Below are 27,639 nucleotides of genomic sequence, written 5' to 3'. Positions count from 1 at the left end.
CGCTGGCTCAGCGAGACCTAGAAATGAAGAAAAGGGGGCAGGGTAGAAACACCCAGACCCCCCCCCGGCCTGTTCAGGGGGTCCCACAAGGACCCCCAGTGCCCAAAAAAGCATTTTTAAAAATAATTTCGGCAGAAGTCGTCTCAGGGTCGCGCATCCTGCCGAAATTATTTTTTTTTAAACGAAGCGCGGGCTCCTGCGCTTCGTTTTCTATGAGCCCCCGGGTGGGCCAGGTCCCGGGGGCATTGTGCATTAATTTTGGATGCCCACGGGGGCCCCCGCAGCCCCAGGGACCGCCACCTCCCTGGGGCCATGTTACTAATATGCTGGAGGACATGCAGCCCTCCCGTAGCCCCGGGGACCACCACCCACCCTGGGCTTGTTTAATTTGTGGGGGGCCTCCAAGGCCAACCCAAGCCCCGGGGACCTCCACCCCCAGGGCTTTTCTGAAATATTTGCGGAGGTCAGACGGGCCCCCCCAGCCCTGGGGACCACCACCCCCAGGGCTTCTTTTAAAAAAAAAAAGTTACAAAAAACTGTGGGGGGCTAGAGCCCTGAAAAAAACATAGGTTTCAGGTACTTTATAGTTAGAAATTAGCATTTAAAAAACCTTAGAAATTCACTGAAAAAACCATAGGTTTCTGGGTCATTATAGTTAGCTGGACATTTCACTCTTACAAAACCATAGAAATTCACCCGTTATAGTTAGTTCAGCTAACTATAACCCACGCACCCGCAGTGCACTGCTCATGACGTCACATATTTCATCATTCATGACATGGTCAGTGACATCACTGATGACATCACTGATCACTTGGGGACCGTGGGGGGAGCCCCAATTCCCCCACGGTCCCACCAGCTCCCCGCCTCCTGCGGGAGCCGGCATTGCTTTTCCACACGGGGAGCTGCTTACATGCAGCTCCCCGTGTGGAAAAGCAATCTGCTTTGGATTTTGGAAGAGAGATCAGGTTTCAGGTCTTCAGGTATAGGATCCCCCTTAGTCTGACACTCCTCGGCCTTCTGATACTGGTGCCACTGGACCTAGACGTTCTTGTCAATATACCCCCTGGTCATTCTAATCTAGGGTCTCCAGGTCCTGATAGCCCTGGTCCTTTCTGGTTGTGGTCTTCTTGGTCCTGGTACTCTTGCATCTGACCTTTTGGTCCTCCTTGATCTGATGTCTATGGTCTTGGCCCTCCTGTCTCTGGTCCTTTCCATTGGTCTCCTGGTCATCTTTGGTTTGTCTACTTGGGTCTGCTACTCCTGGCCCTGAAGGGCAATGGCCAGTATGCCCAGGATACTAGGATAAGCAGGACAGGGGTTAGGAAGACCAAGGTGACTGTACCAAGGGCTCCCAGAAGACCAGAGCAAGAGCACTAGGTAAACTAAAAGGATCATGACCAGGAGGACTGGAAACAGGGCTAAGATGGTCATGAAGATCAGGACCTAGGGGACCAGGGCTCGCATTACCAAGTGGAGCAAAGCAATCATTACAAGTAGCAGGACCAGGGTGAGCAGGATCTGAGTTAAGAAGGCCAATCAGGATTTGGAAGACCAAGTGGAATTAACAGTGTTGGGCTGGAGTACCAAGATCAATTTAACCAGGCTCAGGAGGACCCGAACAATGAAAACCTGGATCAAGAGGACCTGGATCAATGGTTGCAGTACCAGTAGAGCTAAATGGACCTGGAGCAGATCCAGGAGAGCATTGACAACCCAAATCAGGAGGACAAAGACTAAGAGTGCCTGGACACGAGAAGCAAGATGGACCTGCGGTACCGGGGCTAGGAGGTTGACTGAGAGGAGAACCAGGACAAGTTTACTAGGACCAAGAGGTCGATAAAGGGACAAGGCCCAATTGACTGAGACTGGGGGACCAGGAAGGCCCATGATGGCTAAAAGGCAGAGTTCATGATAACAAACACATTAGGTCAAGAAGGGCTAGGATGGCCAGGACTAAGGAGGCCACAACTAAGATAACAAGTGGGTCAGGTCCAGGAGAACCCAAACTATAAGTAAAAGCACCCAAAGGATCAGGGATGATGGGCACAGAATGTCGAGAATGACAAGGACTATGAAACCCAAGAATAGCATGACCTTGGCCTGGAGCAACAGGTAACTGAGACCAGGGACACTTTCAGCCAGCATCAGAAGGAAAAGTTCTAAGAGGACCAGGAAACAAAGGACTAAGGGGACCAGGAAGATCAGGGCAAAAAGGTACACAACCTTGAGTACCAGCGATAGGAGGACCAGGTTGAGGAGGATCAGGACCAGGGACATCAGGACCAGGATAATCACAGCCTGGAGGTCTAGGCCACAGGCCTAAGAACAGAATGAACAAGACCATGAGCAACAGAATGACCAGGCTCAGGAGGACGAGATAAAGGAGAACCATGATAAGTTTGCTTAACAGCACAAAGACAAGAAGCAGGAGGACCAAGGCCAAGAGGATCAAGACCAAATCCAGGAAGGCAAGATCCAAGCCACTACGACCATAGGCCAGAATGAGCAAGGAAGTCGAGGGCTCAGTACCAAGAATACTAGGATAACCAGGACCAGAGAAAATAGGTTTAGAAGGGTCAGCACCAGTAGGACCAGGTACAGGTCTAGGAATACCAGGGGGACCACGACCACAGGATCAAGGTCCAGAGTACCAAGTGGAACAGAAACACCAGGGCCTGTGGGTAACAGGAGCAGTGTGATGAAGATCAGGAGGACCAGAGTTGCCGGAGCCAGGAAGACAAAGGGGACTGGGCCTGAATGTCCAAGAGGACCGGGACCAAAATGACGAGGCTCAGAATGACTCAAACAAAGAGAACCAGGACTAAGAGGGCCCAAACCATTGGGTGCAGTGCCAGAATATCTTGTAGACAAGGCAAAGGGCCAGAAGGACAAGGATGAATTTAAAGCAGGAAGACAAGAGTTAATAGGACAAGGCCTAAGAGGGTCAGGACACAAGAGGCCAGGCAGACTAAGGGGACTAGCAGGACCAGGAACTGATGTACTGGGAATCAGATGAGCAGGGTGAGAAGGATCAGAAGGACCAGGTTAAATGGATGAGGGTGAAGAGGATGAGGAAAGAAAAGAAAAAGGTACAAGAAGGGGGCCTTAAAGATTCTGAATTGCCAAAAGGACCAGAACGAAGAGTATTAAGCATACAAAGGCCCAGGCACGCAGGACCAGAAACAAAAGAACCAAGTTTAGTGGGCACAAAACCAAGAAGAGAACACGGGTTGTGAGGAACAGGAATAGGAAGACTATTGATAAGCAAACTAGACTGAGAGTGGGGAAGACTAGGAAAACAGGACCTAAAAAATAAAGAGTAGAGAGACAGGCAACTAGAGCCAACAGGTTAAGAGCTAAGATGAACAGGGCAATGAAGACCAGTGGGACCACAACTGAGGGGAAAAGGAAACTCAATTCACCGAGGCCCAGCAGTATTAGGACCTGGCATACCAGGACAAGTAGGACCAGGATGAGCAGGAAACGGAGGACCAGGAAATGGAAGGCCAGGATGAGAGGAGCCATCATGACCAAGCTGGGTGGCTAAGAATGGCTAAGAGCAGAATCACCTGAAAAAGGAGGATCAAGATAAAATGGACAAATTAATCCAAGATGACAACGAGCAGGGAGGACCAGGGCCATGTGTACCATGACATGTTGGAGAAGGACCCAGAGAACTAGTTAGGTCAGTGACTAGGGTCATTAAGACCAGGGATCAGACAGGGGAGGATTTGATGGTCTAGAAGGATCAGACTAAGCAGGACCAGGAACAGGGCTAGGAGGACTAGAGAGGTCAGAACCAAGGGACAAGGATCTGAGGTTCCAAGTGGAGTAGGAGGACAATCAGGGCAACCAGAGCCATGAGGACCAGTTCAACCAGACTAAGACCAAACTGACCAGACCAGGGCCAAAATGACCAGGCCTATCCCAAGAGGACCTAATAAGAAGGACCAGGACCAGTGCAAGAAGTACCAGGTAGACCACAAGGACCACGCCAAGGAGAATCAGGATGACCCAACCCATAAAGACTAGGAGTGCCACCCCTAGGAGAACCCTAACTACAGGGTTAGATGGATAAGCACCTATCAGACCAGCAGGATCAGGATGAGCATCAGTAGTACCAGTATCAGAAGTCCCAGGAAGGGCTAACACAAGGATGAGCCAGGAGGAGAGTCAGGATGACCAGGTTTAGGAAGGACTACAACCAGGACTCGTTTAGGAAGGACTACAACCAGGACTCCCAGATGCAGGAAACCAGTACCAGAGTGATCAGAACTAGTTGAACCAGAGCCAGTATGAAGATCAGGAGGACCAAAATAACCCAGAGTTGGAGGACTTTGAACAGGACTAATAGGAGGACCAACACCTAAAGGTCCAGAAGGACCTGGAAGTGACAGAAGAAGACCGGGAGCAGAAGGACACCTATGTGAGTCCAGGCTACAAATATTACGATATCCCTTTTGTAAATGGTTCTTTTTGATGCTTCTTATGCTGCCAAACCCTAGAACCTTCCACCTCTTCAGCCCACCTATAACACTGACAAGTATTTGCTGAAAAGTTAGAGCATGCAATGTGAGTAAAAATCCAGGACTGCTACACTCTTACTTCTGAGTGTAGAAGATGCAGTATGATGCTGGCACAGTAGTCTGAGGGTGGATCTGAGGGCTTAGCGACTGAAACTTGGCAGTGGAGTTTAAAGATGGATGGGTGAAGATCTTTATTCAATGTCTTATTTAATGCAATATTTATAAGAAAGTTAATGAATAAAAATCTATGTGAGTTTCTTTTCTTCTGTGTCTTTAATGTCAATATGTCTTTCTCTGATTTACCGGGAAAATTATATTTTATTCCAATGATATTCAGTTCAATTAATTATAATCCTAATCCTTTGCTTGTGGCTTCTCGATTGAATACTTCCTCTGATGGCCCGACAGAGCCCGACAGGGGCCTTTAAAGGAAGGGATTTACACCATTTACTCTATTTAGAGTAAAACCTGACTGTGAGGAACAGGAATAAAGTAATGACACGTCACCCTGGGAGAAAACTCCCTGCATGTGAGAGTGTTCTCCCTTTTGTTTTAAAAAAAATTAATTCCTGCTTTGGCAGTTTGTTTTTGATTAAAAAAAAAAAAAAACATTTGCAAGCTGGCCATAATTTCTGACTGTACTGTCCTTCAAATGGTTCATGCATAGACAGGAACCGCCATGACATCAGTTCCTGTCAATACAGATAGTTGTACACAGACCCAGTGGACAACTCTGAATTTGGCCGGCGTCAGTCACTCAGGATGTCAGCGGTATTGTCGTCTCATTTATACTGTGTTGGTCACTTCATAAGAGGCCATTTGCAATTGTTTCTATTTTGATAACATCACCCTAAATATTAGATGGCTCTATGTTACTGGAATACAACATTTCCATTTCTTGTTTTTGCAAATCATTGGTTCATGGTATTTTAGTTTGGTTTGTTTAGTAGAACTGTACCAGAATTAATAATTCCAGGTTGCACTGATTTACTGCAAAAAGATAGGTGTTCTCATAACATGTAGCATTTTAGAAATCCTATATATGACCCTTGTACATTCCCATGGATTTGTGAGTAAGAGCGAGTTCATAGCCTTAGTAGAGTAAACAGATTTAATTGGTCTTCAAAGGTTCTAATCATATTTATCATTAGTCACCGCTGAAGGTAAATGCAGAGGAGTAGGAGCATTTTTGGATTACGAGACAGATCCATAAGGGGACTTCCAAGTCGCTATGTCTTGGCCCAGGTTCTAATGAAGGGGCATTCTGTGCCATGTCTGTCAATGTAACTTGGAAACCGTCAAACATTTGGAACCTTCAGACCTATAAATCAGTGCGTGCATCTAGGCCAGTTTTAGCAGCCGGGTAAACAGTAAAGTTGCTCTGATATTTACACAGCTACTGGCTAAGTTGTGCATGCTGTATACTATTTATCCAGCCACCATGGGAATAATGAAGGTATTTTTCAAGTTATTTGCAAGGCCACCAGCAATACAGTACATCAGTTATGCTATTTATCCGGCTAAATATTGAGATTTCTTTGCTATATTCTAAACTACTGGTCAGATGATATATAGTTTCTGCTGTTCAACCATTGGCCCCATAAATTATTCACGTTCATTTGCTGTTTGCATGGCTGGTGGCATAATTGTAAACGGCTGCTGTTTTTCCAGTAGCTGTTTAATGATTGAAGCTGGTTTGCTTGACTGCTGGCCAGATAGTACAAAACCTCTGCAATTCAGTCAGTGGCCAGCTAAATGGTGACGTTTTCTTGTTATTTAGATGGCTTTCAATCAAAACAGTGCAGAATCTCTAAAATGTAGCCAGCGGACGAGTAAATATCAAAGTATTTCTACCATTTGCACATCTGCCAGATGACTAACACAGACTCTCTACTATTCAGCCAGCAGCTGGGTAAATATTTATTTTTTTCTGCTATTTGCATAGCTGCCGGATAAACAGTGCACAATTTCTACTATTTAAACAAGCCACTGGGTAAATAGTGAAGTTGTTCTCTTATTTGTATGGCTTCCAGTCGGATAGCGCAACATCTCTTCTACTTAGTCAGCAGCCAGGAAAATATTTAACTTTTCCTGCTATTTGGCCACCAGATGGACAGTGCAGAATGTCTACTATTTAACCAGTGTATTACAAGAAACAATGGTACATAGGAGGCCACTAGGGTCCTGGGTTAGCCTGGGCTAATATTATTTAAATGAGAGCTAGTCAGGTCATCAACAAAAATTAGTCCACGGGGACGAGTTACGCAATATATGCAGGGACGCACGGTTGAAATGACATCACATTTATTGACAGCATAAATGGATTATCAATTTTTGCTATTCAAGTGATAGTTCTGGTGCTCACAAAGGAATATAGTAAAGGTGCGTGAAGTGAGGGGTGCTGGTGACATTTAAAATGACATCGCATTGACAACAGTAAGCAAAACTCCAAAACTAATTAGTACAATGTGGGAATTTTGGTTATAAAAGGTCGACGGCGTTTCGATCTCATACATTCGAGATCATCACCAGGACGAAAGTGTGTGAGCAAGTAGAATTTGAGGAAAATTGTAAGGTAAGGTCCGATGCCACAGGGGGCCTGAATAGGATACGAGAACGGCAGAGTAATGCAGCCGGAGACCCGAGGCAGTAGATGGTGTCAACTCAAGCAGCGTGGCTTTGGGTGGTCTTGGAGGAAATTGAAGTCCGGGGGTTACGTGGGGACGGCCGAGCAAAGTCGGAGTCCCGGGGCAGCTGGTAGTAGCAACGCAAGCAGTGTGGCTGCAAAGTGACTTGAAGGGGAATGAAGTCGAGAGGCCACATGGGGCTGGTACAATTGGCGGGAATGGCGGAACGAAACCGGGGTCGCAATTCAGAAATGAATAAATGCCGATGATTCACTCTGGAGATGACCTCGAAGCCTCTGCCCGGCATCTCCCTCGGCCCGACGATAGCGGACCTTTAATTGCTGTAAAACACCCACGCTCATTGGGGTGTTATTCATTTCTGAATTGGGACCCCAGCTGCCCGGGACTCCGGCATTACTCCGCCGTCCCAAACAGTGTGGAATCTCTATTATTTAACTATAGGACGGGAAAATAGAGACGTGTTTCTGCTATCTGCATGGTTGTCAGCCAAACAGTGCAGAATCTCTATTATTTAGTCAGCGGCCGGGTAAATAGTGAAGTTTTGCTGCTATTTTCAAGCCGCTGGCCAAGTAATATATCATTTCTATTATTTAGACAGCTGCCGAGTAAATAGCATAAAAAGTCCACTATTTACCTGGCGGCTGGATAAATATCTGCTTCCATAATATAGGCCTACTGGAAAGCAAGGGGGGTGTAAAAGTTCTTTAGGGAAGATGTTTAAGCCACTGAGGTCTGTTGGGGAGGTGGTTTATCTCATTTTGCTATGGATAGAATAAGGCAGTGGATGAAGAACTAAACGATGGTACAATGAAAGAGAACAAAGAATAGATGAGGTGGCAGATAGAAAATGTAAGGAAGTAAAATGTAAAGGGAGCAGGGAAGAGATACATCGAAGTAGAAGGAGTTGGGGGCCTGGAACTCTGTTAAAAGCTCTCAAGAGGTGATGTACAAATTTGGGGGAAAGGGCTCAGTGGAGGAAAAAACTGTAGAAAAGAGAATGGATGAAAATGGAATGCACGGAAAATCCCCTGCCTACAAAAGTAGGAGGTAGAAAAGGGGGAGGAGGAATAAAACACAGAGAAGATTGAAACAAAGAGTGACAAAAGTAGACTGATGTGCCAGGGAGAGGGGAAGCCAAGAGAGCGAACACATCACTAAAGCTGAGGCAGAAAGCAGTAGATCTAATACAACAGATGCTTAGACAGGTGCTTAGGGTGGATGAAAGAGGGGACTAGGAGTAAAAATGTAGCACAACTTTCTAAAAGGTTATAAAAGTTCTCATTGGTTTATATAAAATAGCAAACATTATAAAGGATATCAATTAATGTGTTTTGTGGATTTTGCTTGGTTTTCTGAATTTCACCCTGTTTTTTTCAGTCATGTGACGCCATGTTACAGCGATATCAACATGTATCCTGGGACGTTTACCCACACACATGCTCTGCTGATTTGCAAGTTGTTTCTCTGGATCTGAGCTTCCTTGTGCAATGGTGTTGCTATAATATATAGACTTCAGTTTCCTAGAAATGTCTTTGTTCTTGAAATCGGTCTACCTCCTCTCACTGTATTTATACTATAACACATGAGGGCAGGCGCGCAACACCCATTGGACTCAAAGGGCTTCAGCCCCCCCCGTCGTGTGCGGCAGCCCGGGATGAGACACCTTCCTGGGCAAAAAAGCAGCCGCACCCGAGCACTTCACAGGTCTTTAAACGACTATTTGCATGTTAATGAGGCCTTGCTGTTGTTTCACCCCTTCTAAGAGCCCCTGCAGCTCCACTCTGCCAATTGCTTAAAGTCCAGCCCCCCCCCCCGAAATTTTTGCTCAGCCCCCCCCGAAATTTGGCTCTAGTTGCGCCCCTGCATGAGGGGTGCATTTAATATTTCTCAGTTGAAGGCAGAGCAGCCAACAAAGTTGCTGCTCTGCATTACGCTAGGGGACGAGAGCCACCCAGAGCCATATCTTCTAAGTTATTTCACTGTTCTACAGCTCTGGCGTACACATAGGTTGCCTAGTGCCACACACACCCCTTTGCAGCACACTACAAAGCTCTGTTTGTACTAGCTATCATTGTCTTTTGACTAAGAAGGTTTCCCTTTCAGTACGAAATGCTATGCCTAGACAAACTTGAAAGCTTTTTACACATTGGATGTGTATTGTACAGTGAGGTACACTTGCAATGTGTGAACAGTTAGGAGAAGTTAAACAATTTCCTTCACTTAGCTCCTGCTTCAAGGAAGCACTATTTTTGGAGCAAAGCCCTGTGTAATAATATTAGTCAATAGAGATGTGTGTCAAAGTGAATGGATGGTACCATGGGAACACCAAAATACCACTCATGGGATGCCCACATCAATGAAAATATCGCCAAGCATTATTGCGGTACTCTAAGGACTACCTTCCAGATCCCAAAGAGTTTTATACCAGAGAGTAAATACCATAGCAAAACTATATGCCACTTTGGGCCACTTTCAATGACTTTACGGCGACACAAAAAGTCTGCCCCACTGTGAGGGTGATATGATGGAAAAATAACACTATGCTGTTCATATGTGAGAATAGCTGCAATGTCCATTGGTTGGATGTACACACATGCAAGTATAAACATTGTATGCATTGGTACTTAGGAAGCACAATCATATTCAGGAGACTTAAATGCAGGTTTGAGTGATGAGTCAAGTTGGTGTAAATCATGTGAGATTTGCATGTGTTACATTACATTTCACATAGTTCAGTTTCTATACCCAGAAAAAGAATATGTGGGCTACTCAGAATCACATGAAGTTTGGTAAGTGCCAAACATGCAATAGAACTCAAATTTTAAAGTTACAAAGTCAGCAGTGAATCCACTAGTCTGAATCTCCTAAATCAATGCAGCCTCACATCAGTTGAACAAGTAAATAACATGTAAGGCTTGACAAGTCATTTGTAATGTTCTCGAGTTGCACCACTCATTTCCAGCAGAGCTGTGGCTAGAGATAAACATGGTAACATATAAGAATATATATTTATGTGGATTACAAATGTCATGGGTAGCATCCCACTAAGTTTTGCACAACCAGAAAGGGGAAAAGCTACTATCACTGAGGTTGGTCAAACACCACCATGGGTTAGGGGACAACTCAGCATAAGGTCACAAAAAAGAGAATGGCCAAGGGCAATACAAAGTGGTATGTACTATATAGCTAACTATCCAAAACTCTGCTCTTTTAACAGCTCCTTAGTCGCTTTCCAAGGATTATCCGACCACTGCCTGGTCCTCACAAGAGATTCCTTCACAACAATAAGGTTGTAAAAAGATTTGTGAAAGGATATATCAGAGAACATCAAGCAACATTGGATCACAGTGACCCGCGTGACTTCATTGACTGTTTTCTCATTAAAATGCAGCAGGTGAGTTACCAAAGATGACTGCTCAAAGACCGCAGGTGTGTAATTTTCATCTTTGTTAGTGATGTACCTCTTGTCGGGCATTCACTTAGTGTGTGTCTGTGCTAAATAGATCTGTGCAAAATGTATGTTTTGCAGGTGTTATTTTCTACATCTTACATATTGTCAATTTTCTGGTGATTTTTGCACAAGGGAGAATGGTTCTAATATATTGGTAAAATACATTTTCTCCTTGAACTGGTCTTCTGTTTGTATCTCAGGTAACTTGTTTGTGTGTAACATATACATTCATACAGAAACTTTATTTGAGAAACCAGTGAAGTGTATTTAGCATAGCACAATGAATTCCTAAAAATTAAGCATATTTGGCAAACAGAAATTCAACACACCCTAATTATTGAGTGATCTGCAATAGCGACCGGTTTCTGGTCAAAGTGGCGGGCGGAGGGAGTGAGGGGGGGACCGGAATGAACAACAACAAAAAATTATAATAATAAACTAACTTACCTGTTCAATGCTCCTCTCTGGCTCTGTCACTGTGCACTGCAGGCACAGGCTCCCTGAATCCCCTGGGCCAATCCAGACGCTGCACGAAACCAGCGGCAGAATTGGCCTGAGTGCCTAAGATTTGTGGTCCCAGTGAGACTGAAAGCCTATACCTGCTGGTCTCTCCAATAAACAACAGACGAGGGACCCTGACTATTTCACGTATGTGAGGAAGATGCAGGGAAAAAACTTATAAAGTACAACAGAACTTCCTACACCTATCTATTTCGATATTAGGCAATAAGTCCATATAATAAATCTAAAAAAATTTTTTGTACACTGTTGACTGTGGGTTCTATATTATTATATGGACTTATTGCCTAATATCGAAATAGATAGGTGTAGGAAGTTCTGTTGTACTTTATATGCTGGTCTCTCCAACCCAGCTGGGTCGGAGAGAGCTTCAGTGCGCATTACGGTTTTGCCAGCCTGAGACCGCCGGCCAAACCCTCATGAGCACTGACAACCAGTGCACCTACCAGTCTCCCTCTGCCTGTCATCCCCGTGGCCCTGCCCACAGGCGATGCTACAGAGAAAAATAAAACAATAATGAACACAGGTTTTTTATTTTTTAGCGGCTAGCAGGAGAGCGATGCTCTTCCACCATAGCAGAGTAGCCACCGCTGGTGATCTGATGCAAAAGACCAGGCAAGCAGAACTACGTACTACACAGACTAAATATAAATACAAAGTAACTTTCTGTCTATCTCTAGCCAGTCCCTCCATCTGAGCCACTCATTCTCATGTAACTAGAATTGTGGTCATTGTAACTGGCCAGGTGAAATACTATTAGCCTATATTGCATTATTTCCCCACAGTTTTACTGTATGCTAGGATGAGGAACCCTGTTGCCTGAATTTGTGTCTTTGTTTTGTTGTCGCCACCGCCGCCACCGCCACCGGAGTATATTGCAGGCATTTCCTGGTCTCGTGGGGGAGGCCACTGGAGGACCACAAGCCCCAGCAGCCCCAGCAGCAAGCACTCCACCAACGCTGCAAGGAAGCGTCAGGAGGCGCTTAAAAAGACCATGGGGCTCCCACAGCGCGGGACGCGCACGGGTGTGCCCGGCCCATGGGCGAGCTCGTCTGCCCCGTCCGAGGCCAGCCGAGGCTGGGCCCTCCCTCTTGGTTCTACACCCGGGATCCCTGTGCAAAACACTCCACAGCATTCACCCCGCTCAAATACCTGCACTCCTTGGAGACATTTGCAGCGAAGTAAGAGGTAGGATTGACTCTTGATGTTAACTGGCCTGGGCTTATGGCTGAAATTGTCCTCCTTAACCCTCTGTTAATATTGAATGCGGTTGAGCCCGTGTTTGCAGTGTTTGTTCGTCTGTTGACCCCAGGGCTGTACTTTTGACAATTTATCTCTGGGACTACAGTCTCCTGAATTTGCCTGTGGGTGGTCGTGTCATGGTCAGGCACAAGGCAGCATCAGCCTCGGCGAGGGCAAAGACTGGTCCCATTGCCCCAGTATCTACCATGGATTCCTTTCTGCAGCGGGCAGCAGCAGTGATAGACAGGAAGATCGAGCTGGTTAACAGGCATCTCTCTAGGTCACCAACCAGTTTCTCTCACGTGTCCCGGATAGGAGGTAACGATGATCTCTTGAGCCTGTCCAGTAGTTCGGGGATTCTAGATGGCTCACAGGCTGGTGCAACTAGCATGGTAATAGCCCCTACTAAGCACATGTCAAGGCCTCTCTCACCTTTTATCACAATAAGCAATAAGGGTGGCAGTGATCAAAATCACACACTTGGGAAAACTGTTATGACAACCAGTAAGACAATGGAATCATCTTTAGCCACTAGAAGCGAAGACGTTCACTTGGCCGCTAAGGGGAATGTGCGGCAAGGTGTGGGCACTAAAAGGAAATCTCAATCTATCTGGGGTAAAGCAAATAAATCGAAACCCACCTTGGTTCCTAAACGTCCGGTACCTACTTTAGCATCGCCCACTTCGGATTCTCGGATGGTTTTGGAAGCTTTCCAGACAGTGATGTCTAGTCTGCTGGATCTAAAACTGGGCCTGATCCCTGAGAGGCTGTCTCTGACTGAAAAACTTAACACGCTGGAACAATATTGATCCATGCTGGGGAGCAGAGAGGTTCAGCCACAGGGTTTACCAGTTATTGATTTACCGCCTGAATTTACACCTTATGTAGTAGTTTTGGGGAATGTTTCACCGCTCCCTCGGGGAACTAAAGAGGACTTTATCCAGCTGAAGAATAGAGTACTTCACTGGCTATCAGCTAACACCGCATTGGGTTCACGGGTGGCCAAAAATATCATCATGGTGCGTAGGGTTAGGTGGATAGGTAGCTCTCGTAAAATTTGCAAGGATGATTGTGTTATTATTAATTTTGATAGTCCACATCTTGCTGGTAGGATCTTGTTTAGGGACACATACCAGGCTCCCCCGAGTTCTGGATCATCTGTTAGGGCCTTACCATTGGGCTTTTTCTGTAAACTTGACACACTGGGGTATTCCCACAGGAACATTATTGGAAGCCCCCCCTAGATGGGTGGTTACAAAGATGTCCACCTGTATATGCAAAATTACCTATTCCCTCAGTTCACGGTACAAAGATGCCAGGTAACCAGTATATCACCCCTCCTTCCTTGGAGTTAAATAATAGATTTTCTCCATTAGCAGGATTGGAGGAGTGTGATTGACTCAGGAGCCCCACATTGCCTGTCACTGAGTCAGAAACTAAAAAACAACTTTCTTCAGTGCAAGACAAGGGGGGCCCGGTGTATCTGCTAACAACATCTTATCGTGAAACATTGCAGGCCTGGCTAATAAGTTCCATGATCCAATCTAGTTGCAATTTGTGAATCAATTTAGTGTGATCTGTTTACAAGAAACGTGGTTGTTGGATTGCGATTTATTTTTGGAGGGTTATAAGGCTTTTTTTGTGCCAGCCTCTCAGTCGGTGGGTGGTAGGGTCATGGGTGGTCGTGTTACTTATGTATCTCTGACGGTTGATTGCCAGATTCAGGTGTTGTCGTCATCAAGCCCAGGTATACAGGCTCTGGTCCTAAAAAGGAAGTCTAACAGAATAGGTCTTATAAACTTTTATAATTCCGTGGCATGTCCCCCAGGTACTTGTAATATTTCAATCTTGGCTTCATTTATAAGGCAGTCCTGTAGTAGTAATCTACAAAAGCTCTTGGTCTTGGGCGACTTTAATATCCACCTATGTGGAGACCCAAGGACAACATGTATTGCTGATTTACGCTGCCCACGGATGAGGGGGATCCATTTTGAACACCTTACTCAGGGGGAACTTTTGAATAATCTATTAAACAAATTTGATTTGATGTCCCTTATGTCTTTATCTGACCTGTATAGTAAAGCTCATGTTCCCTCTTTTAAAGGGAGAGGCAGTGGTTCTTTTATAGATTATATTTTAATTTCATCATCCTTACAAGCTTTATTTTGTGGTTTCACTATCCTGGAGAGTGTCTATAGTGACCATAACCCGCTCTGTGTCCAACTGTGTAGTCCTCTTTTATTGCGAAATAGAAGTGAGGTAAAGAAGGGTACGCTAAGACCAACAGATGGTAACCAAGGCTTAAATGGTCCCAGATCTCTCAAGATGATTTTTATTGTGTAGTATGAGAATCCTGTGCTACCGAATTAGTGCTGTGTACCTCTCCAGGTATTTCCCCGGGTGTGGTTATCAGTGCTTATAATATTATCTCTACTAAAGATGGCGAACTTTTAAGTGTGCCGGCTCGCAGAGCAGTCTTTTGTTCCCCAAGATGGTTTGATTCTTCATGCTCCCAGGCGGCGAGAAAGCTCAAGGAAGCCTTAAAAGTTAATCCAAGAAATCAATCATTGGTTGGAGCTTGTCGCAATGAGTACAAAACAACATTGGCCAAACAGAAGGGTGTTCTGAAGGAGGAGGCCTGGAGGGAGCTGATTGAGTCGAGTACCCTGAGGAATAGCTCCAGGTTTTGGAGCAACGTCAAAAGACCACTCTTCGAGCAAGAAGTAGGGGGTGAACTAGGTTCGCACATTACTAAGAAGGAATGGGTTCTTCATTTTAAATCTATTTTTGAAAGTCCAATGGAGCAAACCTGCTAGACAGGTTGTGATATGGATGCCCCCGCAGTGATTTTTGAACAGGGTGAGGTTGAGGTTGGCATTGCCGGACTAACCTGCAACAAAGCTCCAGGACCAGACAGCATACCTCCCGATCTTTTTAAGTCTGATCCATCTTTCTGGGCGCCAGTTCTTATGGCTGTTTTTGACGCAGCAGCCTTGAATGGTAGCCCTGAGTCCTGGGCCATCTCAACTATAGTTCCCGTCTTCAAGAAGGGTGATCGTAATAGCACTTATTGCTCTAGACCGATCTCACTTCTTGATTCAGTGGTCAAGGTTGTGGGCCGCGTAGTTTTAGAAAGACTGGCCACTTGGGCAGAGGAGCATAAGATAATTTCTGATGTCCAGTTTGGATTTCGCCCTGGTTAGTCGACCGTGGCCCAATGCCTTAACTTAACTATGTTATTCAGCAAATATACGGTTGCGCGTTCTGGTACTGTCTACCTAGCCTTCATGGACCTGTCTTCCGCATTTGATTGCGTGAATAGGGTCTAACTGTGGCAGTCCATGAGGGGTATTGGGGTAGAGAGTAATCTTGTCAACTTCCTAGAGGACCTTCATAGGGCAACCAAGTCCAGCATCAGATTCTCCCAGGACCTCCGTGTTTCACGGGATGTTGATATAAAGAGGGGTGTATGGCAAGGCTGCATTTTGGCCCCTTTTTTGCTTAATCTTTATATCAACGATGTGGTGTCCCCGTCCTACTATATGCGGACGACGAAGTCTTGTGTCCAGGACTGCTAGAGGTCTGCAATCTTTGTTGGACACCTTTTCAAACTTCATGTCGGAACGCGACTTATCAATTAATAACTCGAAATCATACATAATGCAGGTGGGGACTCGCCCTAAAAGAAGTTTTCAATTCCGAGTTGGCCCCGCCAAAGTCCCCCGCACTGATGTTTTTTCGTACCTTGAGGTCCTATTGGACGATCAAATAAAATGGGGGCCACTAATCCATAGGAAAAAGGGGGATCTGGCATGGGTGAATGTGGCTATTTTCAACTTTGCCTCTAAACTAGCCAAGAGACCAATTACAGCTATGCTGAAAGTTTACCAAGCAAAGAGTGTAGCTATAGCCAGTTACGGAAGCAAAATTTGGGGGCATACGGTCGCAGACTTACTACAGGTGGCTGAGAACACTTTTTTGAAGCGCCTGCTGTGTGTTCCGCGAGGCCTGTATAACTTGGTGGTCCACGAGGAATTGGGGGGGCCCTATTTATTCGACATTTTGGCATGGCGCCCACTCGTGTTTTGGCTGAAGTGTTAGATGAATAAAGAATTAACTCTTAGCCATTTGATTTTAAATGAGTGTATGTCCCTTGATAACGTGCTCTGAATACCGTGGCTTAAATATATTAAAAACAGTCTTGAAGAGGTAGGGCGTGCTGATTTATACTCAAATCCCAAAACTATTGTAAAAATGGATGTGGAGATAATTAGGGAATCCTTAATTAGTTTAGGGAAACTGGAAAGGGATGAGAGGGAATTGCGGAAACCGAGTGATCGCATATTTTTAATGCTTAAAACAACTCCATCAACTGAGCCTTATCTTCTGGAGTTTTTATCCACCTATGAACGGTTTTTATTGACCAGGTTTCACCTGGATCTTTTTCACCTCCTGCTTGCTAGTCCAGGAGGGTGCAGTAGAGGTCAAGTGTTCGCACCTTGTGGCTGCGACGGACAGTCTCCACAGGATCTGCTACATTTTATGCTTTTTTGTAAATTTTTTGTGGTACCGTGTAGGTACATTTTAGTTCCCATTTTAAAAAGGATGAATTTTAATCAGGCTCGTCCAGCTCTCCTGTATCTCCAACTCTTGAAGGTGGATTGTATATTTTTATTGTTGGCTACCTAAAATCCACTGTGAAAACTAGGGCTTGTTTGGATAACTAGCTATTTGATTGAGGTAACAGCGAGGAAATAGTTGTCTACGAGGATCAGAATACCCTGGTAGAGCTGTATTAATCTAAGGGGGATACTGCTTGACTCTGCACTGTGCACTTTATTGCTAGAGACTAATATGGGAAGTGGTAGTACTTATCATATTTTATTGGGCTTGTTATTTCTTGGTTTATGTTTTTAACGAAATTTGGATCTCTTGAAACTTTCCTGATTTTATTTATGTGAAACTGTTTAATGTTTTTTTATGTATTTTGGATCTCTTGCAACTTTTATGGTTTTATTTATGTGAAACCGAATAAAGTTTATTTGATTTGATGATATTATGAGGTTTCTGTTTTACCAAATAGTAAAATAATTTTGCCAATATACAATAGGATTTCCTTCAATAAATTCCTTAAAATGAATACATGCACAGGGAAACACTTAGGATCATCACAGCAACCAAAGTAGTTGCGCTGAATTAAGCCAGGTCTGATGACTTAGTGGACTAATGCATCCAATGTAAGGGCCTGTGCTCGATCTTATGGTCAAAGGTTCAAATCTTGGCGGGTTCACTCAGCCTTTTATCCTCCTGCAGTTGATAAAATGAGTACCAAAGAGTTGGGTGATAAACATCTGTTATTCAGCACCAAGATGCCCTTGGGTGAACATGCGCCTTACAAATACACAGGTTATGTTATCTCATTGCGTTAGAGGGATAGAGCAGGGCAGCGCCATGTCAGCTAACATATAGCACTCCTGCTGTCATCTACAGCGGTGGTTCAAAAACATGCTGCATAGCACCACACACACACATCTTTGTTCTTGAACATGTGCAAGAGCAAAATGCAGTGAAGAGAACCAATGACTGAAATGGGCTGACTCATTGCCCTATTCTAAAGGTTGTGGTTGGAGGAAGAAAATGTGTATGACTCTTGAACAGACCAATGGAAGAAGAGTGAAATGAAATGAAGGATTTATATAGCGCTACATATACTCGAAAGTGTCTAGGTGCTGAAAAACAAGCATACAGCCAGAGGTACTGTGGAAGAGGTGTACTAAAATAGCCAGGTTTTTAGGGCCTTCCTGAATTCAAGCAGATTAGATTCTTTTTTTTAGGAAATAGGAAGGGCGTTCCAAAGTTTGGTGCTGGTGTAGACAAAGCTTTTTCCTTCTCATTTTACTTTGTGTGCCTTGGGAATGATCAAATGACCACTATCTACCGATCTGAGTGGTCTGGCTGGAAAGTAGGATTGAAAGTCCTGCGATAGCTACCTCGGGCCAAGGCCATTTTTGGCTTTGAAAGCTATACACAGCGCTTTGAATTGAATACGTTTGCTAATGGGCAACCAGTGTAACTTCGTTAGAGCACTAGAGACCGAGAAGTATCGGGAAAGGCCAAACAGGACTCTTGCTGCAGCATTTTGGGTCATCTGTAGTTTGTGTATGCTGCGCTTGATTGCACTAGTAAATAAGGCATTACAGTAGTCCAGCCTAGATGCAATTAATGCAGTGACCACTTTTTTCCTTAACTCAAAAGGGATGAACGGGAGTACTTTTTTCAGAGTTTTCTGAATAAAAAAACATGCAGAGGTGGTATGATTAATCTGAGTATAAAATGACAGTTTAGAGTCAAAGAGGACCCCCAGATTTTTTACTTTGTTAGCTGGTGTCGGAAGGGGGACCATATGAGAATGCCACCTGCTAGCTGACCAAATCAGGGGAGAGTTGCCAAAGAGCATGACTTCAGTTTTTAATAACTGTGCAGACTGAAAGCCCCTCTCAGTGCATATAACGGTATGTATTTTTTATGATTTGTTTTTGCAACTTGAGGCATTTTTGACATCTAAAACTGTATCTAGGTGAGACGTGAGAGAAAAAAAAATAACTAGCAGAACAGGACACTGTGGCATTTCAGTCCCCTTACTATAGCCTGTTCACCCCTGCAGACCACATGAACTTGAACAAGGTGTTTGTCCAGTAGGGGTAGTACTGTTACCTGCATGAAATCATTAAGATCTTTCATGCTTTTGGGGGTTTTCACAACTTACATTGTATTCAATCTGTGCTAATTTTGGACTGTATTGCAAACTACCAGCTTTTAAAGAGCAGTGAATGATCTGAGCCCAGTGGGTAGGTTTGTCACTGTTGCTCTAATTAGTGAGGATGGGCCATTTTCATGTGAAGGGGCTGCAGCTGTCACTGTGTTTTATTGAGAATACTCATATATGATGTTAAAGGTTTCACATTGATTTACAAGGTTTTCTTTGATAGATGCATGCCTTGGCTTGGTCTGAATGTCATTCCTCAACTTGTGACTTTTGTCATTCAAGAACTGAAAAATTGATCACATTTTCCTTTTCAATTGTCTCTAAGAGCAGGTGGGGCAGGGTTAGCTATTTTACAGATTATGTTAAAAAGTTTGGGTCCTATTTTGTGCAGCAAATAATTCCTGCTGGGATAATGATTATTGGGTCTTGAAGATGTTTTTTTCTAAAGCTTCCTTGTTATTTGTTGTGTTTTCAGATTGGGACTGTTTTTTTATTTTTTTTAACCATTCCAACGCTCTTATTGCTTCATTTGGTCATTGTGGTTTGGCGATTATTTTTTTATTTTATTTTTCTTCCTCAGTGGAGGGGCTGCCTTTTCTAAAGCAATCTGGGCTTGCTTTTAGTAGTTTAGTGTTAGTTGATTTAATTCTCTTTTTGAAGTAATTGCTTGACTTGAGCGTAATTCGGTAGCTATGCTCCCCTCTAAACTGGGGAGGGCATAAATTGCATAATTCTGTGTAGTGTAATCATGAAGGATTACCCAAAAATTCTGTGAGATTATAAGGAATTTACACAAAACGATTAAGCATTTAGCACTATTTGTTAAGTGCAAACAAACATTGAATGCAAGCAGTCATTCACGCTCGCTAAATGTGCACTTGGGTTAGGATTTTCCCCAATTTACTACCATCATTTAGTGCTAGTTACTTAGCGCAAAATGCACCCTTGCATTTGAAATGGACGCAAGGATGCGTTTAGTACTAAGAAATAGCCCTAAATGCAACAGAGCACATATAGCGAGCGTGAGCAGCTGCTCACATTTGATAACTACACTCGCTCTATAGAATTTATTTCCCCCAAATTACTCTTAATTATGCAAACAGGCGTAATTGCATTATTATCAGTAATTCCACATCAAAGTGTAATGAAGAATTACCTAAATTACTCCAATTACTCACGCGTAATTGAAATTCCGCCGAGCCCTACTCACAACCTCTTTATCTATATTTTTCAGGTTTCTACGGATTGACAATTCTCTTGATCATACTTTGGCAAGGGGGATGTGGAATGGAATCTGTTGGTTGTCTCACCAGTTGACTGTTACTGGGCTTTTCATTTTTATTTCAGCTTCTTTCGTGGTTGTAAGGTCTAAGTAGAAGCTGTTATTATTTGTGTGTTTGTTGAAGAATTCTTCGGGGCTCTCTTCTTCCAGGAATGCCACCAGTGTTTAGCAGTTGTGTCATAGAGGCCTCTCCAGTGAATATTCCAAAGCGTGATCACATTTATAACTTTGCATTATGGGCTGCAGAATTTAGGTCTGGTACACGACAACATTCTCCAAATGAAAGTGTCCAATTATCCAGCTGCTGGCCAAATAGTACATGACCTCTGCTATTGCTATTTCCCATCAGCTGGCAAAATAGTGCATAACCTCCTCTGTTTAGCCAGGCACAGGCTAAATAGTAGGGGTGATGTACATTTACACCTGCAGATGGATAGATAGTGTGAAGGAGGTCTTTATTTAGTCGGCCATGAAGAAAAATGGAACTCCAAACAGTGGTAGGGTGGTGTCCATCTTGTAATGGGGATGCAACATGTGTGAGGCATTTGAAAGTAAGTGAATATACAAATGTGCAATAGTTTGTAGAACGGTAAAAGTTGCATGAATTAAGCTAATCTGTTTACAGATGAAAAAACAGTAACATTGATTTTGAATAATACATTCATGCATTTTAATATCCAAAGAAGAAATGTAGGAATCAAACTCCTATTTCAGAAGCTTCGGGATATGCAACACATATTTTGTGCTGCTGTCTCGGGGTATTTGTCTGACTGCAAAGAATAATGAGTATGGTTGTAAAGCATGTTACATAAATGTATAAATGTGAAATTTACTCATGAGACTACATCGTTTTTTTAATCTTCATGATTCTTCTTGTGATGATCATTTGAATGCTAGGCTCATTTGGGTTTCTTATGGAAGGCGGCGTGCTAGCTTTAGGCTTCTTTTTAAGCTGTGCTGTGCTTGCTGAGTATTTCCAAACTGGGCAACACAGCAGCAGTCGGCGAGAACCAGCAAACCTGTAATTCAGACAGATAGATGGTATCTGTGTTTAGAAATAGGGATACGTACAGTATGTAATTTCTGCCTGGGGGCACAGTGCTTCGGGACACTTCCAGGAGGTAAATTGAATGAGACACAGTTATGGGGCATGGGGCCTCTGTGGAATGCGGAAGTGAAGACAATATTCAGGTAATTATGCATCTGGCTAATTCACAGCAGTTCACCCTGCTGCCCGTGGATAAACACATCGTTTCATACTATTTACCCAGCAGAGTGGTGTATTGCCTTGCCCACTTGCGTAATCTAAACTTACGCACACCACTTACTTACACAGAAACTCCAACACCCCTCTGGAGGTAAAATGAGCTTTATTAGTATCGTAGACAAAGGCAATAAGTCACTGAAGCTAGTAAGTTCTTAGGCACCAGGTGAAATAATGAATACACCACACTATATATATACACAAATATGAGATCTGGAATGTAGATATATAAACAGTTAATGTACAAAGCACCTCACCAGATGCGTCTGCACCGGAGTCTTTAACATCCCTGGCCAAGCACCGAAAACACCAAGTCGGGAACCCTGTAGAGACTGGGGCACAGGAAGTAACATCTCCGGGCACCAAAGTCGTCCCGCGAGTGTGTCCACTCCAAGACTGAGTTCCTGAGCTCCACCTCACGGACACCGCTTTTTATAGTTAAATCAACACGTTCGAGAACCCTCTAGCAGGCGTTCTCGCCCATCTATCCATCATAGGTGCTGGCCGCATCTCTGCGTCAGACCCACCCATACAGACCTGGCCAGATTCTGCTTGGGTGCGCCGAGGCAAAAGACATTCCTTTCCCTATCTCCGGCCTTGGAGAGCCTTGCACAGCGCATCCTCCCTATGTCCTAGAGATAAGCATAGAATGCAGAAAAACAAGCTCAATGCACAAAATAACCTCACGAGGTATGTCTTGCACCAGCTTGTACTGGTTTACGTGAAAAACATGTTTGTTACTGCTGAACTGCATATTGACCCCGACTCCACGCGATGCTCTGGTCCTCCACCCCGAATGGAAGACCAGAGCACCACACGGAATCGAGGTCAATATGCAGCCCAGCACGTGTCACGTGTAAAATGGCAAATGCAATACAAGTGGGTTTCAGGCATAGATGCTTATTGGTCTCATGTCATGAGTGGCATCTTTAGCCATACTGACATTTTAGTCACCGGCACAATGTATTTGCTGCCTGTGAATAAACACACATTTCCATACTATTCACCAAGCAGAGTGGGTTTTAGGTATGGGTTCTTATTATTCCCATGTCATGAGTGGCAACCAAGTCACCAGGGACCAGGAGACCAAACGAGTACCAGAACTAAGACCAGGAATAGATTGACCTGGATAGCCAGAAGGATTAGGAACAGATAAACCAGGGGAATAGATACACCAGGGGATTGCAATTAGGGTGAGGGGCATGGAAAGGTCCAGGACCACGAAACAGGAAACGCAGGATACAAAGGATGATCAAGGCCAGGATGAACAAGATCAGATTAAAGAGGAATACGAAGATCAGGACATGGAGGGCAGTGGCCAGTAGTACTAGGAAACCAGGATAAGCAGGACAGAGACTAGGAAGACCAAGGAGACTAGTATCAAGGGCACTCAGAAGACCAGAGCAATGACTAGGTGAACTAAAAGGAACTTGACAAGGAGGACTGGAAACAGGGCTGAGAGGACCATGGGATCAGGACCTAGGGGACCACAGCAAGTGGGACAGTGCATGGGGACTCGCAGTGGTGGCCAGAAGAAACAGTATTAAAATGAACAGGCTTGGGAGAACCTGAACAAGGAGAACCTGGATCAAGAGGGCCAGATTAAATGGCTGCAGTACCAGTAGGAATAAGAAACAAGGAACAGATCCCAGAGGACCAGGACAATTTAAACCAAGAGGAAAAAGACTAGGAGGGCTAGGACACGAGAGGCCAGATGGGCCAAGACCTGCGGTACCAGGAAGGGAAGGTGATCAGGGCCAAGAGAACCAGAAAGGAACCAAACCAAATGGACCATGACTGGGGGAGCCAAGAAGGGCCAGGATGACCAAAAGAAGGGTTTATGATATCAAGCGCAATAGGATAAGAAGGACCAGGATGACCAGGACCGAGGATTCCTACACTAAGATTTTTAACGAATCGTCTCCATTAGAACTAAGCCCAATAGAAATCAAACTATACGAATCAGGACCACGAGGATCAGGGAAAATTGGCATATAATCTCAAAAAGGAAATGGATTCTGGCTAACAAGAATAGCATGCCCATAGCCAGGAGTGCCAGTGAGGTGAGACCAGGGATATAGGCAATCAGAGCCTGAAGGATAAGTTATAAGAGGACCAGGAAATAAAGGACAAGGGGGACCGAGAAAATCAGGGTAGAGAGGGTCAGACCTCGAGTATCAGGGCCAGGAGAACCAGGGTGAGAATGAAAAGGAGGATCGGGACCAATCAAAATCACTACACCCTGGATGTCTGGGCCACAGGGCCGGGAACAAGATGACCAGGAAGAAGGGGAACAGGATGGCTAGGCCCACGACAACCAGAGCAAGGAGGACCATGATTGTTTGGTGAGGAAACATGAGGGCAAAGAGCAGGAGGATCAGGGTCATATCTTTAGAGCATAGGATGATTAGGAGTATGAGGTTTATGACAGTACAACCAGGGAACCAGATTAAGGAAGGAATATGTGAGAGCCAGTACCAAGGATAACAGAAGGACCAGAGTCAGGAGGATCAGGACCAGAGTAAAGAGGATTAAAAGGACCAGCAATAAGAAGACCAGCAACAGGCCTAGGAGTGCCAGGGGGACCATGACTATAGGACCAGGGCCTGGAGTACCCCATTGAGCAGAGAAACAGGACTTAAGCATTGTGGACCAGGGTGAAGAAGATCAGAACAGCCAGAACCAGGAAGACTAAGGAGACTGGAGCTGGATGTCCAGGAGGACAAGGAGCAAAATGATGAGTTTCAACAGGACCCAGATAAGGAGAACCATGACCATGAGGGTCCAGATGCCAGAAGGACCATGAAGACAAGGGGTAGGGCCAGGTGGATCCAAACAAGGAAGACAAAGACTAAGAGGGAAAGGACTAAGAGAACCAGGACACAAGGGGCCAGATGAACCGAGGGGACCAGCGGGATCAGGAACTTACTGATGTTCTTGGAATCGTATGAGACGTGAGAAGGGTCAGAATGATCAGTCCAAGGGGACGAGGGTTAGGAGGATCTGGAAGGAATAGGAAGAGTTAGAAGAAGGGGGCCTAGAAGGACCAGGATGGCCAGAAGTGCCAGAACCACGAGGATTAGGCATAGAAAGACCCAACCAAGGAGGATTAGAAACAACACAGACTGTGAGGAATAGGATTAGGAAGACCAGTGCTAGGCAAACAAGAGAGAGTGAGGAATACTAGGAGAATAGGACCTGGAGAATCTGAACGGGGTGGCCAGGCATCCAGAGCCAGCAGGACAAACGCTAAGAGGATCAGGGAAAGGAGGACCAATGAGAACACATGCAAGAAGAAAAGGAAAATCATGCCCCAGCGGCCCAGGAGTATCAGGGCCAGGCATACTAAGACAAGGAGGTCAAGGATGAGGAGGAAAATGAGGACTAGGACAAGGAGGGTCAGGATGACAGGACCCAGGGTGACCAAATCTGGTGGCTAGTAACAGGATAGCCTGAACAAGAAGCATCAAGACTAAGTGGACAAGTTAGTGCAGAATCCGGATGACAAGGAGGAGGAGGACCAGGGCCAAGAATATCATGACAAGTTGGAGGAGGACAACGAAAACTAGTTGTGGCAGGAACAGGGTGGACTAGGGCCATTAAGATCTGGGATCAGACTAGGGAGGTTTGGGTGGACTAGAAGGATCAGACAAAAGCAGGACCCGGGACAGGGCTAAGAGGACCAGAGGGGTCTCAGCTAAAGGAACAAAGTGGAGCAGGAGGGCCAGGAACTAGCGTATCAGGGCCTGGCTGGCAAGGATCAGGTAGACCAGGACAACATGAGAAACAAGGTCACTTAAAGAGGACCTGTTAGAAAGCGGGGTCTCTAGTTGGCAGAGGTAGGTACCTTTGCCCAAATAGGGACCCTTGCTTCTAGTCAGGTTAAGGGGGATGCACACTTTAGATTACCCCTGCTCACCCCCTAGGTAGCTTGGCATGATCAGACAGGCGTATCCCAAAGGCAATGTGTAAAGTATTTGTACCAACACTCACAGTAACACCATGAAAACACCACAAAAGGACACCACACCAGTTTAGAAAAATAAAATATCTTTATCTAAACTAAACAAGACCAAAACAACAGAAATCCAACATACACAGTTAAAAATATGACTTTCAAAAGGTTTCAAGAACTTGTACCATAGAAAACTATGGATGCGGGAATTTTCACCAAAGTACCTGTAGTTACGTCAAAATTCACCAAGCCAAACAGCCGCAGCATCGGAAAAGAAAGAGATGCGACACTCCTGAGACCCTGGGAAGGCGATGCGACAGTCCTGCTGCATGCAGAGGAAGGGTTGTGTCGATTCCGGTCTGTATGGGGAGTGATGAGTTGGTTTTTCGTGCCGGTTCCGGCCCGCTGGTGATGCATCGGGGAAGCGTGCCGCACAGGGGCGATGCGTAGATCATCGGGATGCATCGGCGGTCGATGCAGTGGCGTTACAAGGCGCTGTGTCGGTACTCTTCAGCCACGATCCCTTGATGCGTCGATACTTGTCGCGACGACAGGCGCTGCAACGGTTTTGGCGGCGCACGACGATGGGTGGAAATTCTTCTCGTGCCGTGGAGATGTGTTGAGAAAACAGCTGCAAGAAGAGCGATGAGTCGATTTTTGCAAATCTTCACGTTTCTTCTTTCTTCCAGCTCCCAAAAAGCAGCAGCAACCTCCAGAGGCCCAAAACTGGCACAGGCACCTCAAGGCAGGTCAGAACTCACAACAGCAGAGTTAAGGGGAGCTGGTGGGTGAAGTCTTTGTGTCCCTGAGACTTCTGAACAGGAGGCCAACTCACTTCAGGCCCTTGGAGATCTCCTTCAAGCAGGGGACACAGCAAAGTCCTTCTCCTTTCCTTGGTAGAAACAGCAACTGCAGGCCACCCCAAGACCCACAGCAAGGGCAATACTTCTCCTCAGTCTCTCCAGCTCTTCTCCTTGGTAAAGGTTCCTCTTGAATTCTAGGAATGATCTCAGGTTCAAGGGTTATAGGTTTAATACTTATACCCCAAAATGTCTTTGTTCTCTTTGTGCAAGGGGCTCTGAGCCCAGTTCAAACCAGTACTGAGGGGCACTCTGCAAGTGCACAACAACCTCCATTGTCAGTGTGAGCCTTGGCTCCAGACACACCGCAGGGGGTGGAGCCAGCATTGTGGAAGGCAGGCAGAGCCCTATTCAGGTACAGGTGCTACTCCTCCCACCACTCCAAATGCAGATCAGGCCTAGTGCTGATTCATCCAGACTCCTGGAGCCACTGCACCTCCCAGCCCCTGTCACTCGAAAGCCAGACAGTCAATCCACAAACAGGCAGAGGCCCACAGGAAGGTTGAACAAGAAAATAACCACTTTCTAAAAGTGGTATTTTCAAACACACAATTTAAAAACCATCTTTACTAAAAGATGTGTTATTAAATCCTGAGTTCAGGATACCAAACTTCATTTTCTCATCTTACTCCTATAGGAAGATATGCTTGTAAAATGTTAGAAAGAATTCCCCATTCTGTCCTGTGGGCAAGATAGCCTTTCAATAGTGAAAAACAAAATTGGCAGTATTTCACTATCAGGACATGTTACGCACACCAGTACATGCCACACCTTTCACATACACTGCACCCTGCCCAGGGGGGTACATTGGGCCTACCATAGGGGTGTCCTATGTGCAAGGAAAGGGAAGGGTAGGGCCTGGCAAGTGGGTGCACTTGCTAAATCGACATGGCAGTTATCAAACTGCACATAGGCACTGCGACGGAAGGCTTGAGACCTCTTTTCAGGGCTACTCATGTGGGTGGCAAAATCAGTGCTGCAAGCCCACTAGTAGCATTTGAGTTTCTAGCCCTGGCACACTCAGTGCACTTTACTAGAGACTTACTGGTAAAACAAATATGCCAATCAGGAAGAACCAATCACAATATCAATTTACACAGGGAGAACTTGCACTTTGACACTG

At 45.1% G+C, this 27,639-nt stretch overlaps 1 protein-coding gene across 1 annotated transcript in view; it reads left to right on the top strand.

The window, feature by feature from the left end:
- Nucleotides 1-27,639, top strand: part of LOC146798118 (cytochrome P450 2C11-like) — a 359,895-nt gene that overhangs the window by 221,375 nt on the left and 110,881 nt on the right. Inside the window, exon 5 of the mRNA XM_085625339.1 lies at nucleotides 10,395-10,571. Coding sequence (XP_085481465.1) covers nucleotides 10,395-10,571 — 177 coding nt within the window. The remainder of the gene's footprint in view (nucleotides 1-10,394; nucleotides 10,572-27,639) is intronic.

Source organism: Triturus cristatus, chromosome 9 (genome assembly GCF_964204655.1).
Source record: "Triturus cristatus chromosome 9, aTriCri1.1, whole genome shotgun sequence".
NCBI lineage: Eukaryota > Metazoa > Chordata > Amphibia > Caudata > Salamandridae > Triturus > Triturus cristatus.
This window is presented reverse-complemented; position numbering and strand designations above follow the sequence as displayed.